At 43.2% G+C, this 14,923-nt stretch overlaps 1 protein-coding gene across 2 annotated transcripts in view; it reads left to right on the forward strand.

Annotated features, from left to right (window-relative positions):
* The window catches only part of MTHFD1 (methylenetetrahydrofolate dehydrogenase, cyclohydrolase and formyltetrahydrofolate synthetase 1), a 60,960-nt gene that overhangs the window by 15,742 nt on the left and 30,295 nt on the right, over window positions 1-14,923 (forward strand). For both annotated transcript variants that reach the window (XM_065941732.1, XM_065941731.1), the window contains 7 exons: window positions 436-520; window positions 8,782-8,841; window positions 9,271-9,324; window positions 10,210-10,346; window positions 10,468-10,568; window positions 12,503-12,639; window positions 13,522-13,633. In XM_065941732.1, coding sequence (XP_065797804.1) covers window positions 436-520; window positions 8,782-8,841; window positions 9,271-9,324; window positions 10,210-10,346; window positions 10,468-10,568; window positions 12,503-12,639; window positions 13,522-13,633 — 686 coding nt within the window. The remainder of the gene's footprint in view (window positions 1-435; window positions 521-8,781; window positions 8,842-9,270; window positions 9,325-10,209; window positions 10,347-10,467; window positions 10,569-12,502; window positions 12,640-13,521; window positions 13,634-14,923) is intronic.

Consider the following 14,923-nt stretch of genomic DNA (forward strand, 5'->3'; position numbering starts at 1 on the left):
TTTTTTAATTTTATGCTGGAGTATAGTTGATTTGCAATGTTTCAGTTTCAGGTGCACAACAGAGTGATTCAGTTATATATATATCTAGTCTTCAGATTCTTTTCCCATTTAGGTTATTACCGAATAATGAAGAGTTCTCTGTGTTATATAGTAGGTCCTTGTTGATGATCTGTTTTATACATTCAACTAGTGTGTTTTAAACTAGTTGTCCCATAACCCATGGCCCAATCAGTGTCAGTGAGAATTAGAAAAGATCCATGTCTGCTTGAGCCCTGGAAAACTGATGGGTGGTATGGAGTACATACGACATCAGATCATGTCTGTTTAGTGACAGTGTTTTTTCAGTTTCAAAGAGAAATACGTCTAATAATACATATCGCTTATTTGTGACTTGAAACGTTAAGTTTTAACTCCAGTCTTTTCCTTTTTCTCTAGGCAAATAAGGGAGAGACTGAAGAACCAAGTCATTCAGATGAAGGAGGAAGTACCCGGTTTCACTCCAGGCCTGGCGATTTTACAGGTATTAGGATAGTGTGTTTCCACTAGTATCTTTCTTCCTTTCTCAATCTCTCAGGAGCACTTAAGACAACAGGCACACGGAAGCTCTCCCTCTTTTTTGGCTTCTGTGAAACCTCAGACCTTTTCAGTTTCTCTGTGCAGGCAACTCCTCTTCAGCTCAACTTCTGCATGTGGACCAGCCCTGGCTCTCTGCTGATCTTTGTGGGTACTTTTCCCTAATCCAGCATCTCTGGATCATTGGTTTTAGGACCCCTTTACACTCAAAAATTTAAGACCTTAGGGAACTTTTGTTTATATGAATTTATCCATTGATATTTTACTATATTAGAAATGAAAGCTAAGAAGTTTAAAGATACTTGTATATTTTAAAATGCCAATAGTAAGCTCACTATATATTAGCATTAAGTAATGTTTTTATGACTTAGTAACTCTTAGAAACAGTGGAGTGAGAAGAGGGGCATTGTTTTACATTTTTGCAAAATCCTTTACTGTCTGGCTTAATAGAGAACAGCTGGATTCCTATCCACTTTTCAGTCTCTTGCTATTCTGGTTTGATTGAAATATATGAAGAACCTTCACGTCTATCTGACCTTATACAGACATATGGTTGTAAAAGGAAGCATTCTTTTAATATTCTTCTCAGATAATTGTGGATGTTTTTCTTTAGTACTATAAGGACTCAGTAAGGAAAATTTTTAAAAGGTAGTTGCAGTGTGAAACCTGAAACTGTTATCAGTGAACTTTCATATTTTGTTAAGTCAGAATCTTGTTTTATGTTACAGTTTGAATAGATATTTACCTGTGTGTCGTTTTGTTATGTTCTTCATTCCTCATCTAAAAAATGGTTCACTGAATCATACAGATCTCCCAAATGTTAATACATTTTATTACGTGATATTTTTAAAAATCATAATCGTTACTATCACCAAACAAACTCATCTGAAAAGCCTGTAAGTGTTGAGAAGTTGTCAAGCTCACAGGAGTACATAAACACCAATTTTTTCTTGAAAGCTCCAATTTTGTCATTAGTTATTTTCCTTGAAGTAGCAGGCTCGCTTTATCCAATTTTGAGAAAATATTTGCCAAATGTTCAAGCCCAAGTAATCATTGTTTGTCAGTTGTTCTTTCAAGTAAATTTGATGTTTCATTAAAAAAACTGGCCAGTTCTGCTTGCATGGCAAGAAAGCACAGTGCTTTTCCTGGTGACAACCACTTCTGTTTATGGCCAAAGTGCTCTATGATTGCTTCCCCATTCTTTATGCAGAATATTTAAAAGACGTGTACTCAAGGATCGAGGTTTAATAAAAATAATTTTTACTGCATCAAGAGCACTTCTAAGTGAAATTGGTATGTGTGTTTTTTTTTTTTTTTTTCCTCCTTGTTTTACTGAGTGTGTGTGACAGTGAAGGATATCCTTATGACTAGTACAGTTTGGTGCCATTGTCTTGATTCTTACTAAGTCATCAGCAGCCTTACCCGCCATAACTTTTGCAGCCTCGATACACGTGTCAATACAGTGAAAATGGCAAATGACATCATAGTGTTATGATGACACTAGCAGGTCTTCTAAAAGGGTGTTGGGGTTCCCCAAGAGTGTATGATCCACACTTTGGGAACCTCTGCCCTGCACAATTTCATCTGACCCCCAGATATCAACTGTAGGTCAGGAACTTGTAAACCTGGATTTCTTCTGAGTTCCAGACCCTTGGCTTCCAGGACTTCACTCCCTTCTCTAATCTTTTTACTTACTGTTCCTGTTACCTTGACCATTTGAATGCCAACGCTCAGCCCTCAGACCTCTTTTCTACCTTATTCTTTCTGTAAGTGAGCGCCCAGGCCCATGGCTGCTTGGGAGATTACTTCCTAGCCAAGATTTCTTCCAAGAGCTCCAGGTTCATCCAGTAAGAGGTCTTCAATAAAAAGGCAGAAGGTATTTCATAAATACGTGTCATGTGGACAGATGTACAAATGAATGTCTAAAGGGTTTATTGGGACGACAAGAAACTGATAGCTTGCATTTGAAATTCCTTTCAGAAGCACCTGGTCCCTCACGTCTCAATTCTCTGTGTGTGTGTGTGTTTCCATATATATCCTTTAATTCCTTACTAGGTTCTGTTCCATGTTCACCAAGAATTTCAGACTGAATAATATTCCCCCCATTGCTACACGTTATCTGAGGGGCCTTAGTGGAGAAGAAGAGCACAGAAGGCCTGTCATTTGGCCTGCTGTGTTCTGTGCCTTGGTCGATTTTCCTTTTTTATTTTTACAAATTGCTAAGAATCAAAGGTATATGTTGTGGGTGTACACTTCGTACATTTGTGGGACCAGTTATTTCTTGGCTTATTCTTGTGAATTGTTTGTTGTATGACGAGTAATTGTTGTAGACAAGAAATCTGTCTCTGTAAAACCCTTTTTGTAGCAATATCGAAAGTTTTTTTTTTTTTTCCTGTTTTTAAAATTGACTTCCAAGCTCCTATTTTAAACTTATTGATTGCAAAGTGTTTTTGTTACATAAATGCTGTTCTGCAACTTGTCTCCTATGTTCTTGCCAATAAAACAGTGGTAGAATATTTTAATCTTGCACTTGAGCACCAGAAGCAATGTCATTCTATGATGCAATGCTCACAGATTATGTTGCAATCACATCTGGGCCACCTCAGACCTCTTGTTTTTTTTTTTTTACCATCCTGGTGACTGGCACCACCATCTCCCCACATACTCAAACCAGAAACCTGAGCTGTGACTTGTGCTCTCTGCTCTCCACATCATAAGCTCTTGAGATCTCTTCCCTCCTTTTGTGTATTTATTTATTTTAAAAATCATTTGGTTTAATTTACTGCCATCATCATCATTATTATTGGTTGTGTTGGGTCTCTGTTGTGCCTGGGCTTTCTCTAGTTGTGGTGCACAGGCTTCTCGTCTCAGTGACTTCTCTTGTTGCGGATCTGTGTCCCCCTGTGTCTAGGCGACACAGGCTTCAGGGGCTGCAGCACACAGGCTCAATGGTTGTGGCGCGCAGGCCTTGGTCACTCCATAGCATGTGGAATCTCTCCGGACCGAAGATCACGCCCATGTCCCCTCTATCAGCAGGCGGGGTCTTATCCACTGTATCCCCAGGGAAGTCCATTTTCCTTCCTCTTGATTTCTGCTGCTTCCTCCCCACTGGGTCACTAGTCACATGCTTACAAACTTCTGATCTGGAATGCTTCCAGCCTGTCCTTTTAACTGCATAGGCCACCCTTGTCAAAATGCAGATCTGATCACGCTCAATCCAGCCACGCACACTGTCCATTCGTTGCAAAAGGAATGACAGTACTGTTTATGTAGTGTCTCTGTAGTTCAAGTGATCTGTATATATTTCTGGTTGTTCGAATTTTTATCTTACCCCCCTACAGGATGGGAGCTGTAATGAAACCAAAAAGGAGCCAGTGGGGTCCCATGTGGTACAAATCCTTCCTGTGTCCCCCATGTCTCGTTTGTAGGAAATAGGCTTCATTCAGCCTCCCATAGGGCAGATTCAAACAGTTACTTATCAGGGAAGAGAGGGGATGTAGAAACACAGGAGAGGGGCTGTCTGGAAACAAAAGGACAGCACAGCCTTGGGGCAGGGTCCTGGTTCCTTCTCAGGGAATATACATAAAAGTATCTTTGAGTTATTCTTCAGAACTAAGGCCCCCCACACAAGTGAAGGGTGGTAATTTCAAGCTGAGCACAAGATTCCTAGAGCACTTCCCTGTTTCCTCACCACCAACCAATCTGAAGAAAGTCACACACTGTATCTCTCAACCCAAGTCCTACCTATAAAATCTTTTCCCTGGAGCAGAAGAAAAACGAATGAATAAACCAGTACCCAGGATACTTTATGTTGTAAAACCGGAATCGGAAGACCATTTTGTTCTTGTTCAGTTGCTCAGTCATGTCTGACTCTTTGTGACCCCAGGGACTGCAGCATGCCAGGCTTCCCTGTCCTTAACCATCTCCTGGAGCTTGCTCAAACTCAAGTCCATTGACTCAGTGATGCCATTCAACCACCTCATTCTCTGTCGTCCCCTTCTCTTCCTGCCTTCAATCTTTCCCAGCATCAGGATCTTTTCCAGTGAGTCAGCTCTTCACATAAGGTAGCCAAAGTATTGAATTTTCAGCTTCAGCATCAGTCCTTCCAGTGAATGTTCAGGGTTGATTTCCTTTAGGACTGACTGATTTGATCTCCTTGGTGTCCAGGAGACTCTCAAGAGTCTTCTCCAGCACCACAGTTTGAAGGTACCAATTCTCCAGTGCTCAGCTTTTTTACTGTCCAGCTCTCACAGCAGTACATGACTACTGGAAAAACCACAGCTTTGACTGTTTGTCAGCATGTTGGCCTTTGTTGGCAAAGTGATGTCTGCTTTCTAATATGCTGTCTAGTTTTGTCATAGCTTTTCTTCCAAGGAGCAAGGGTCTTTTAATTTCATGGCTGCAGTCACCATCCTCAGTGATGGTGACTGATTTTTTGGAGCCCAAGAAAATAAAGTCTGTCACAGTTTCCATTTTCTCCTCATTTATTTGCCATGAAATGATGGAACTGGATGCTGTGATCTTCGTTTTTTGAATGTTGAGTTTTGAGCCAGCTTTTTTAGTCTCTTTCACCTTCATCAAGAGGCTCTTTAGTTTCTCTTTGCTTTCTGCCATTAGGGTGGTGTCATCTGATATCTAAGATTATTGATATTTCTCCCAGCAATCTTGATCCCAGCTTATGCTTCATCCAGCCTGGCATTTCATGTGATATGTTCTGCATATAAGTTAAATAAGCAGGGTGGCAATATACAGCCTTGATGTATTCCTTTCCCAATTTTGAACCAATCCATTGTTCCATGTCTGGTTCTACTATTGTTTCTTAACCTGCATACAGGTTTCTCAGGAGGCAGGTAGGGTGGTCTAGTATTCCCATCTCTTTAAGAATATGTAACAGTTTGTTGTGATCCACATAATCAAAGGTTTTAGCATAGTCAATGAAGCAGAAGCAGATGTTTTTCTGGATTTCTCTTGCTTGTTCTATGACCCAGCAAATATTGCCAATTTGATCTCTGGTTCCTCTGCCTTTTTTAAATCCATCTTGTACATCTCAGTTCATGTGCTGTTGTAGTTGTTATGATTTGATTTGATTTGTTCAGTCACTCAGTTGTGTCTGACTCTTTGCAGCCCCATGGACTGCAGCATGCCAGGCTTCTCTGTCCTTCACCATCTCCTGGAGTTTGCTCAAACTCATGTTCATTGAGTCGTTAATGCCATCCATCCATCTCGTCCTCTATCATCCCGTTCTCCTCCTGCCTTCAATCTTTCCCACCACCAGGATCTTTTCCAGTTAGTCAACCCTTTGCATCAGGTGGCCAAAGTATCAGAGCTTCAACTTCAGCATCAGTCCTTCCAGTGAATATTCAAGGTTGATTTCCTTTAGAATTGACTGGTTTGATCTCCTTACTGTCCAGGGGACTTTCAAGAATCTTCTCCAACACCACAGTTCGAAATATCAATTGTTCAGCGCTCAGGGCTGGGTTATTTCCTAGGCTAACAAGTGGGAAAATTATTCCAGTTACTTTGGAGAAGTGGCAGGGATTTCCAGGAATTGGGCCACTGCCCACTCTTTGGGCTTTTATGGTCACCCTGGGAACTGTCCTGGTGCCTGTGAGTGTCATTTAGCTTGCTAATGTATTACAATGAGCATATAATCAGGCTCTGCTGGAAGTAGATGGCCCTACTGCCATCCTGTACCTAATGGATGCTAACCGATTTTTGTGGTATCCTGTTCTTTAACGGTTGTGTCGTTCTTTTAATTGTTGTGCCCTGCCCCCTTCCCTTCTGTCTCAATAGGACCTTTTTTGGATGATGTAATTGACCTCCTTCAAAGAAGAAATTGGTATTTCTGATAAAATGCTTAAGTGATTTTTTTTTTTATAAACTATAATGGGATTAAGATTTGTTCTGGGAAACCAGTCTGCCATCCACCCACTTGACTGTCAGTCAAAAATCTACTGTTCTTCAACTAAACATTCTTTTTGCGTCCAGTTTGAGAATGATTGTGTAACCATTTTCCCTATAAGATGCCTATACTGAGTGTTTCAACTGGATCCTAAGAGATCTTTTCCTTTGCCTTAGGATTGCAATCAGACTTTGATGTATGCTCATAACTCTTAAGGTTTTTTTCTTAAAAAAAAACTGGTGGTCATTTTGGAGTTTTAGAAAAATTCCTTCAGAAACATCCAGACAGAAACAGCAACAACAACAAAAGACTTCAAACTTTTGTAATACTAAATGCCAAAAACAGCAACCTTGAAGGAAAATATCGTGACTCCAGACTTGGCCAAATACGTCCTTCGAGTACAAAGACGGCAGAGAGATATTTTCAGGTACACACAGACTTGGGAGAATTGCCCACACCTTTCCTGGAAAAGTGACTTACAGTTGTATCTCAGCTACATCAGAGATGAAGATAAAGTATAGAACAGTTGTAATTTATTTAAAAAAAAAAACACCAGCAGGGAGTGATAAAAACCATTTAATCTCAGAGTTAAGTCGAAATAACTAATTATAGTTATGAGTATGGCCTACTTAAAAAACATACAGTCTAAGAGCTGTGAGTTGTTTATTCAGTGTCTAACTGAGGGCTGTACCCCAGGAGACAGCAGTAGTCTCTCCAGTTGCTCAGAGAAACTGTTCCAAAGAGGTCAGGGGAGGGGCCAGTATATATCTGTGAATGTGGACTGCGGATACAGGCAGTCAGGATCTCAGTGAAAGGTTAACTGCGGCACCAGGATCAGATATCTCAATGATTTTAGTGCTTTTCTGTGTGTGAGAAGATGCATGAATCTGGGGTCATGGACATTCTTCCTAAGATACACATTTGAACTGTCTAAGGGGCCCACGTATCCAAAACATGGAATGCTGCAACATGACTTCCTTTCAGGGTGGACCTGCAGGTCAGTGACTTTGGTGGCTAATGACATGATCCTTACAGAACTGGAATGGCAGGAGACATTCTTTGTTTACAATATAAGTAAAAACAAAGTACTCTGACCTTTCTTATTTGATCTAAAAATCCTGGAAGGTTTTAAATTTGGTAAGCAAATCAATGAAGGTTGGATGATAGGGGCAAAGGTCATACATGTGAAAAGGATAAGAAACATGAGCTGCACTAAAATCCTAGGGAAATCCTCCCAGTAAGCAGCTAATGCATTTAGGTGCAGAAAACCAAATACCCCTCACTGGACTCCTGTCTCTCTTGAAATTCAGGTTAGCACTGGCAAAACTGAGATTTCTCTAGAAGGACACCTGCAGCTAAGAGTGAGGCCATGTTCCGTGAACCTGTGTTCCGTGAACCTAAGGAGAGCCTCCAGGAACAGCATCAAGTGACTAAGCCTGGAGCTGCTCTGTTCCTAGGGCCAGCTGCTTTCTCCAGAGTTGTCCTGGGTAAAGCAGCCACGTGTCACTTACCTCTGGTGTCAAGGGACCTACAGTTTTTCCTCTGCAGTTTGGGGAGAAACCAAACTTATTGTGATAAATCACCCCGAGAGGACATTTCATCACTGAAAAGAACAAATGTCAGCACTGAAACGTAGAAAAATAGTTGGAAATTTTTTAGATAAATGATTACAGTGAAAACCTATGTATGTCCATGATTAAAGAAGCAGGGAACATGTTGAGACCTAGCATGGTGGGTCAGAGAAGTTGGCCTCTGTGTCCTTTTTCCTGTCTGTCTTGAGGGCAGCAGACTGCCCTTTGCCTGGCGTAGGTGAGGGTTCTGTGTGAGCTGGGAATAGTTAGGGCCACCCTCGCTGGTTCCTCTTCTCCATGGCTGAGCCTGAGAGCTTTCCCCTGCCCCCAGGGGTGGGGAGAGGGTGCAGATGTCTTCTCAGAGCTACGGTGTCTTCTTGCCTGTTGACAGTTCTTCAGCCCCCTGCCGTGTTGTTCTGGTTCATCAGCTTGCTGGCAAGCAGAAATTCCCCCTGTTTTAGGCAGGCCATTGCAGCCTTGCTTAGTTTCCTAAACAGGTGCTGACGTTTCTTTTCTTTTCTTTTGGGGATCAGGTGTGCTTTGCTTTGTTTGGTACCGCCTGCTGTGTTCACGTCTCCATGCTGTCCCGACATCCTCCTTATTCTCCTGTAAAAGGTTTTGGTAGCAGGAGTCTCATAATTAAACATTGCTTTTATCCAAACTGAAATTTTAGAAGCTTTGCCATACAGTTTGCCTTTCCCTAATCACCCGGTTTGCATGTCTTTATCATTCCAGGTTGGCAACAGAGATGACTCTAATCTTTATATAAACGTGAAGTTGAAGGCTGCTGAGGAGGTAAAGCCAGAGAAACGGTGCCAACGCCCCCAACTCGGCTCCCACCCCTCCCCCTCTCCAGGTCCTATCTGTCACCCCTGAGCTCCTCCCACAAAAGCTTTCATCACCCACAGCAGACTTCGGTTTCTCTCTTTTGTAAGTTAGAAATGGGTGACAGAGCTTCGGCCTGTAGTTTGCCCTGCGGTGTTTTCTAGTCAGTGATCTGCTTCTAAAGAGCAGGAGTAGAGAACGTAAACGTGCTTCAGTCCGGTGGTGACAGTTAACCAGGGAAGGGTGGGTGGGTCACAGCGAGAGAGTCATTCTTCGGGACACGTGAGCGTGAAAAGGTGCCTGCCACGCTTGCTTTGCTTTAGTCACATCTGCAGAGGAAACAGGCCCATGTCTCAAGTCCTTCTGCCACGTACCCGTTTTTAATGTTCATTCTTGCAGATCGGGATCAAAGCCGTGCACATTAAGTTACCCCGGACGGCCACGGAATCTGAGGTGAGCACTTAGGAGTCAGCTATTAAGAGGGCAGCTGACGTGCTTTTCTCACTGGTTCTAGTTTCGGAGAACTTTAAAGGCTGATACATTCAGCACACGAGAGACCTCCAGATAATTCTTTCTCGGCAGACTCAGCCTCCAGAAAATCTTTGAAAATCAGTAAATGGGGCATTGCCATCTGTGAATGTTGGGTCCTTGCAGTGTGATTGCCCATATTTTGCTTCCAAATCACATGCGATGTTCATTAAAAGCTGATCGTTGACCTCTCGTGTTGTGTACTTTAAAAATGAAAATGTATTATTTCATTTACATGCTCTTCAAGAATAGGCAGAACCAACCTTGGGTGAGTCAAGTGGCAACTGTGGTTGCCGGTAGGTGGGGGATTGGCTATGACGTGACAGGAGGGAAAGGGGACTTTCTGAGGTCATGGATATGTTCTACATCCACACGGTCCAGCAGCGGAGCCACTAACCCCATGTGCTCATTTAACTAAAACGAAATAAAATTTGAAATCCCACTCCTCAGTTGAACTAGCCACATTTCAAGTACACCAGGAGCCACTATTGGTAAGGTACAGATTATAGACCATTTCCCTCATCACAGAAGTCTTGGTTTAGATGATGATAACATGAATTTTACTGTGTAGCAATAGATTATTAAAGTTCTTAGCTCTTTTATTTGATGGAATTCTTACCAGACACCTGAAGATGACATTCTGTGTTAAGGTAGAGTTGCTCTAGAATGCAAGATGAGAAAACTACAGTTAAACTCTCAGTGTGTGGAGGGGGGTGGGGATGAGGTAACCTGGCTTTTGACTTGGGAAGTGTTTCTCTACCCTCCTGATTTCTCCCTGGTATATAAATTGGCATGTGGTGTGATTTTTAGGTCTTAAAGTGCATCACATCATTGAACGAAGACCTCACTGTGCATGGGTTCATAGTGCAGCTACCTTTAGATTCTGAGAATCCCATTAACACGGAAACACTGGTCAATGCTATTTCCCCCGAAAAAGATGTGGACGGGTGAGTGTGGCTTGGCTTTCTGCACCACGTTGCTTGATTCCGATTATAATATATTCCTACTTCAGGAACATGTTATTTTGTTTCTAAAGAGTAAAGACACCTGTCACTTTCCTTGTTTTAGATTGAATAGCATCAGTGCTGGAAAACTTGCTAGAGGGGACCTTAATAACTGTTTCATCCCTTGTACACCTAAAGGATGCTTGGAACTCATCAAGGAGACAGGTAAAAACAGAAACGAAGCACCCTTTTGGGGGCCGTGGTCTATACCTTTGGAGATTTAGGGGAGATACACTGCGGGCCCTAAAGAAGCGAGCTTGACTGGCACAAGGACCTGTCTGCGAGGGGCTTCTTGACCTAAATTCTCAGTGTTCTCAACAGCCCTATGAAGTAGGTACTCTTACTGTTTAACAGCTGAGAAGACATCCTCAGAGTGATTGAGTCGTTTGTCCAAGAGGCAGCAAGGCCAGGATTTGAACTCAGAGTTATTTGAGTTCAAAGCAGATTATTGTGTGTGGAAAAATAACCGATATGGTAATACAAATTCATATTGTCTGTAGGGTGAAAAGTCCCCACCTCAAAATGGGCCACCAAACCATTGTATTTCTGGCAAATGGATCCCTTGAATAACCAACCCCTCATTACCTGGTCAACATGTTGGTATTTCAATTTCATCATGAATACTTTTTAGCAAAGGTTATATTTTTTTTTATAAGGAAGTGTGCCCTTTTTAGAGGAAGTGGGATCAGAAATTTCAAGTGGAAAGTGTTGGCTAATGTAAGTGAAAATTTTCTGTGGCTGGCAAGGAAAGGTCAAGGTATAACCCTTGGGACAGCTATTGCTGATCAGTCCTACAACTACATTTATCCTCTATGGCTTGTTTAGCCTACAGTATATTACAACTCAATGGAAATCAGTCCCTTAGGCTGCAGCAGCTGTAGGGCCTCCACCTCCTCTTGTTGGTTTTAATTAATTAATTAATTTTTATCTATTTAAGCTGCACTGGGTCTTAGTTGCAACATGTAGGATCTTTAGTTTTAGCGTGTAGGATCTAGTTTCTTGACCAAGGGATCGAACCCAGATCCCCATGCATGGGAGTGAGGAGTCTTAGCTTCTGGATCACCAGGGATATTCCCTCTTGTTGATATGGAGGCAACCATTTGCCCTAGTGTAGCTTCAAGTTCTTTGCTGAACCCTCAAAGGTATAGAAAGTTACCTTATAAACACTTCACAATTTGAGGACTTTACTTCTAGATGTTCATAACGTTAGCATTTTATAGAAACGTCCCTATTTTGGGGTAGAGTTAATGTTACACAAGAAGCATAATTTGAACACAAACTGCCTTGAGTTGGCTTCAGTAGGACTGGGTGTAGGGACTCAGCAGAGACCTCGTTTCTACTCCCCTTTGCGTGGCAGCTCATTCTCAGCTCTGCTTGGTCTCCCAGAGCAGCTCCAGCCTGTTCCACCCTTGTGCCTAAGAGTGATGGGGCAGATCTTGTTGGCCAGGGGATGAAATAACAGTCATTTGTCCACACTTGGGTCCTCACCCACACCATCTCTACCAAGGAGAGGCTGTCGGCCCTGAGGGATGTTGGGATAGTGCCAGAATAGCGGGTGCTCAGGAAACAAAAAGAAAACTTTATATGTTACAGTTAGGTTCCCCTTTATTACTTCCCTGCAAATAACCCTGTGGCTCATGCCCTAAGCCAAAAGAGAAATTTGGATGAGGAACTAAAGAATTACTGATACTAATCTAATTTCCCTCACTTCTCTCCTCCACTCCATTAACATGCACCCTATTTCTTATAACTTTTCCCCAGGTAATGTAATCTGCTGTCTGCTTCCATATGACTGTTTAGCTGTATGTCAGGGTTTCTTTCTGCTTTGAGTGTAGGTTTTCTTCCCACTCTGCTATGACTCAGTAAATGGATCTTGGCTTAAGCTCTGCTCAAAAACCCACTTGCAAGAAGGCCACATGGACAAGTCCCAATTTTGTAGCTGAAACCCTGAGTTGCCAAAGAAGGGATGGTTTTAGGAAGATTTGCCTTTGACGCTAAGAACCTGTTTTGGTGCAGTTGTTCTGAATTTTTCCATTTTGGTGGCTTGCAAAGGAGGGCAGCTTCCCCAGTTCTCTGATGCTCGCTGGCTTTTCTTTCAGGGGTGCAGATTGCCGGAAGGCACGCTGTGGTGGTCGGGCGCAGTAAAATCGTCGGTGCCCCAATGCATGACTTGCTCCTGTGGAACAATGCCACAGTGACCACATGCCACTCCAAGACTGCCAATCTGAACGAGGAGGTAAGGGGTCCGGAGTGGAGTGGAAGGGGGGTGTGTGTGCACGCGCGCACGCGTGCTCACATGTGCATGCACACTCCCATGTGTGGTGGAGGTTCTTGCGTAATGGGGATAGCTAACATTTCAGTGCCAAAAATTGCCGTGTACTTTCCCTCATTATCTCATTTAACCCCTCTTAACAATTCTATGATTCTTGTCTATTTTACAAGATGAAGAAACAAATTCAAGTTTAAAACATGCCCAGATTTATACAGATTTTGTTCTGACTATATTTTTGTTCACCCATCCATCCCGCGGTAGATAGGGGTTAGCAGGATAGGAACTGAGACTGACCCCTGGCTGCCAGACCCCAGATACGTGACGGGGTGGCCTCAGAGGTGGAGGTGTCTAGAGGAGGATGTGGACAGTGGTCTTGTGACCTCAGTCACAGCTTGTTCTTGACACCTGGGCTCAGGAATTCTCATACAGACACATCCTACTGACAGTGCAGTCTCGTAAACGTGAGGGGAGACCAGGAGAGGCTCAGCATCTCTCTAATCCTCCCCAAGCAATGCTCTGTTTAAGGTGGTAGTTGCCACATCCCAGGGAAGAGTCATGTAATTCAGACACATTGTTTCAGGCCTGTGGCTCCAAGCCTATACTCCTCCCTGCCTTGCAAGTTCTCATCAGGCTCCCCATTCAGTAAAATGTCTAGTGAAAGGGGAGGTTTTGACATGTGTAGGAATGAGCACAGTATACAAAGAGCTGTCAGAGACTGTGCGGCCTGCATAGAATAGCAGATGACGAAGAACGTCGTGTAAAACTTAAGGGGTGTCCTTTCCGCTTCTACATTTTTTTTTTATGTGTCACTGTTAAGTTTCTGAAGTCAGAACCATCTTCTCCTAGATAAGTAAAGGTGACATCCTGGTGGTTGCAACTGGCCAACCTGAAATGGTGAAAGGGGAGTGGATCAAACCTGGGGCGATAGTCATCGACTGTGGAATCAATTACGTTACAGGTAAGTGTTGCCGGGAGGAGGGTGGTTTCTGGAGGCAGGCTGGGAAAAGGAAGATGAAGCCTAAGCAAGAACCCCTTGTCCCGTTTTAGGCTTGAAGTGTTAAGGTTCAGAGCAATCAGCCTGCCCTTGGGTGCGTGAAGTTAGTAGATGGCATAGTTGCCCCTTGGCAGGAAGAAGCTGTGATTTTAGCCACTGTGCCGTGCAGTCCCAAGATGACTTAGAGATGGGGTAGTGTTTAGTCATTAAGTTGTGTCCAACTCTTGCGACCCCATGGACTGTAGCCCACCAGGCTCCTTTGTCCATAGGATTTCCCAGGCAAGAATAGTGGAGTGGTTGCCATTTCTTTCTCCAGGGGATCTTACTGACCCAGGGATCAAACCCAGGTCTTCTGCATTGCAGACAGATTCTGTATAGACTGGAGCCACCAGAGAAGCCTCACCTTGAGTGGATTTTAGCAGAGTACAGTTAAAGCATAGTGTGATCTTTACAAACTGTTCTGAAACTCCAGGAGAGGGATCCATTGTGCCCAGAGACCTCCAGTTAGGGCTTTGCAGAGCCGTTTGACCTGCACCTCTTCTAGACCAAGGATTACGCCAACATCGTAGTCATGTCTGTAACTGTACTTGAATCCTCATCCCTGAGTTACTCCTCATGGCCCTGTTTTGGTTAGTAATATCATCAGCGTTCTTCCTCCCCATGGGTCTGAAACCTTTCAGTCTCCCTCCCAATCATTCCACGTATGGATCCATTTTTAAATATTATGAAATTTTGGCCCCTTCTATGGGCTCAGTTGCACGGCCGTAAATGTCTCCCTGGCTTCCCTACTGCCAGCTGCCTCCCACTCAGGTCCATCTGCATGCTCTTGCCAGGTGTTGGGGGCTTGATGTGGACTTGTGAGCCTCTGTCTCCCATGTCACCTGTCAGACTCCTCAGCCCCATACTAGTTTCTGCCACCTCTGCGGCCTTTTTTCTCACATGCACCTTGTGAATACCTGTCTTCACTATTGTAAGGTGAACCATCTGCCCCCTGCCCCCACCCCCCGCACATGCCTGTTTTCCTTTGCAGCCCCTCTGCGTCTTTAGTGGGACAGGCTGTTCTCTCATGAAGTTTTCAAACATAAAATCTGAAAGGACAGTTCAGTGATACTTGTGTACCTAATTTGTGAGTTTAAAAAAGGAACAGTTTTTAATCAAGCGATCATTTCTGTGCATTGGGCACCACTCCGAGCCTTGGACTACACAGTTGAATAAAACTCATCTGTCATCTTCATTTTCAGCGACTTCCTGCCC

Source organism: Muntiacus reevesi, chromosome 7 (genome assembly GCF_963930625.1).
Source record: "Muntiacus reevesi chromosome 7, mMunRee1.1, whole genome shotgun sequence".
NCBI lineage: Eukaryota > Metazoa > Chordata > Mammalia > Artiodactyla > Cervidae > Muntiacus > Muntiacus reevesi.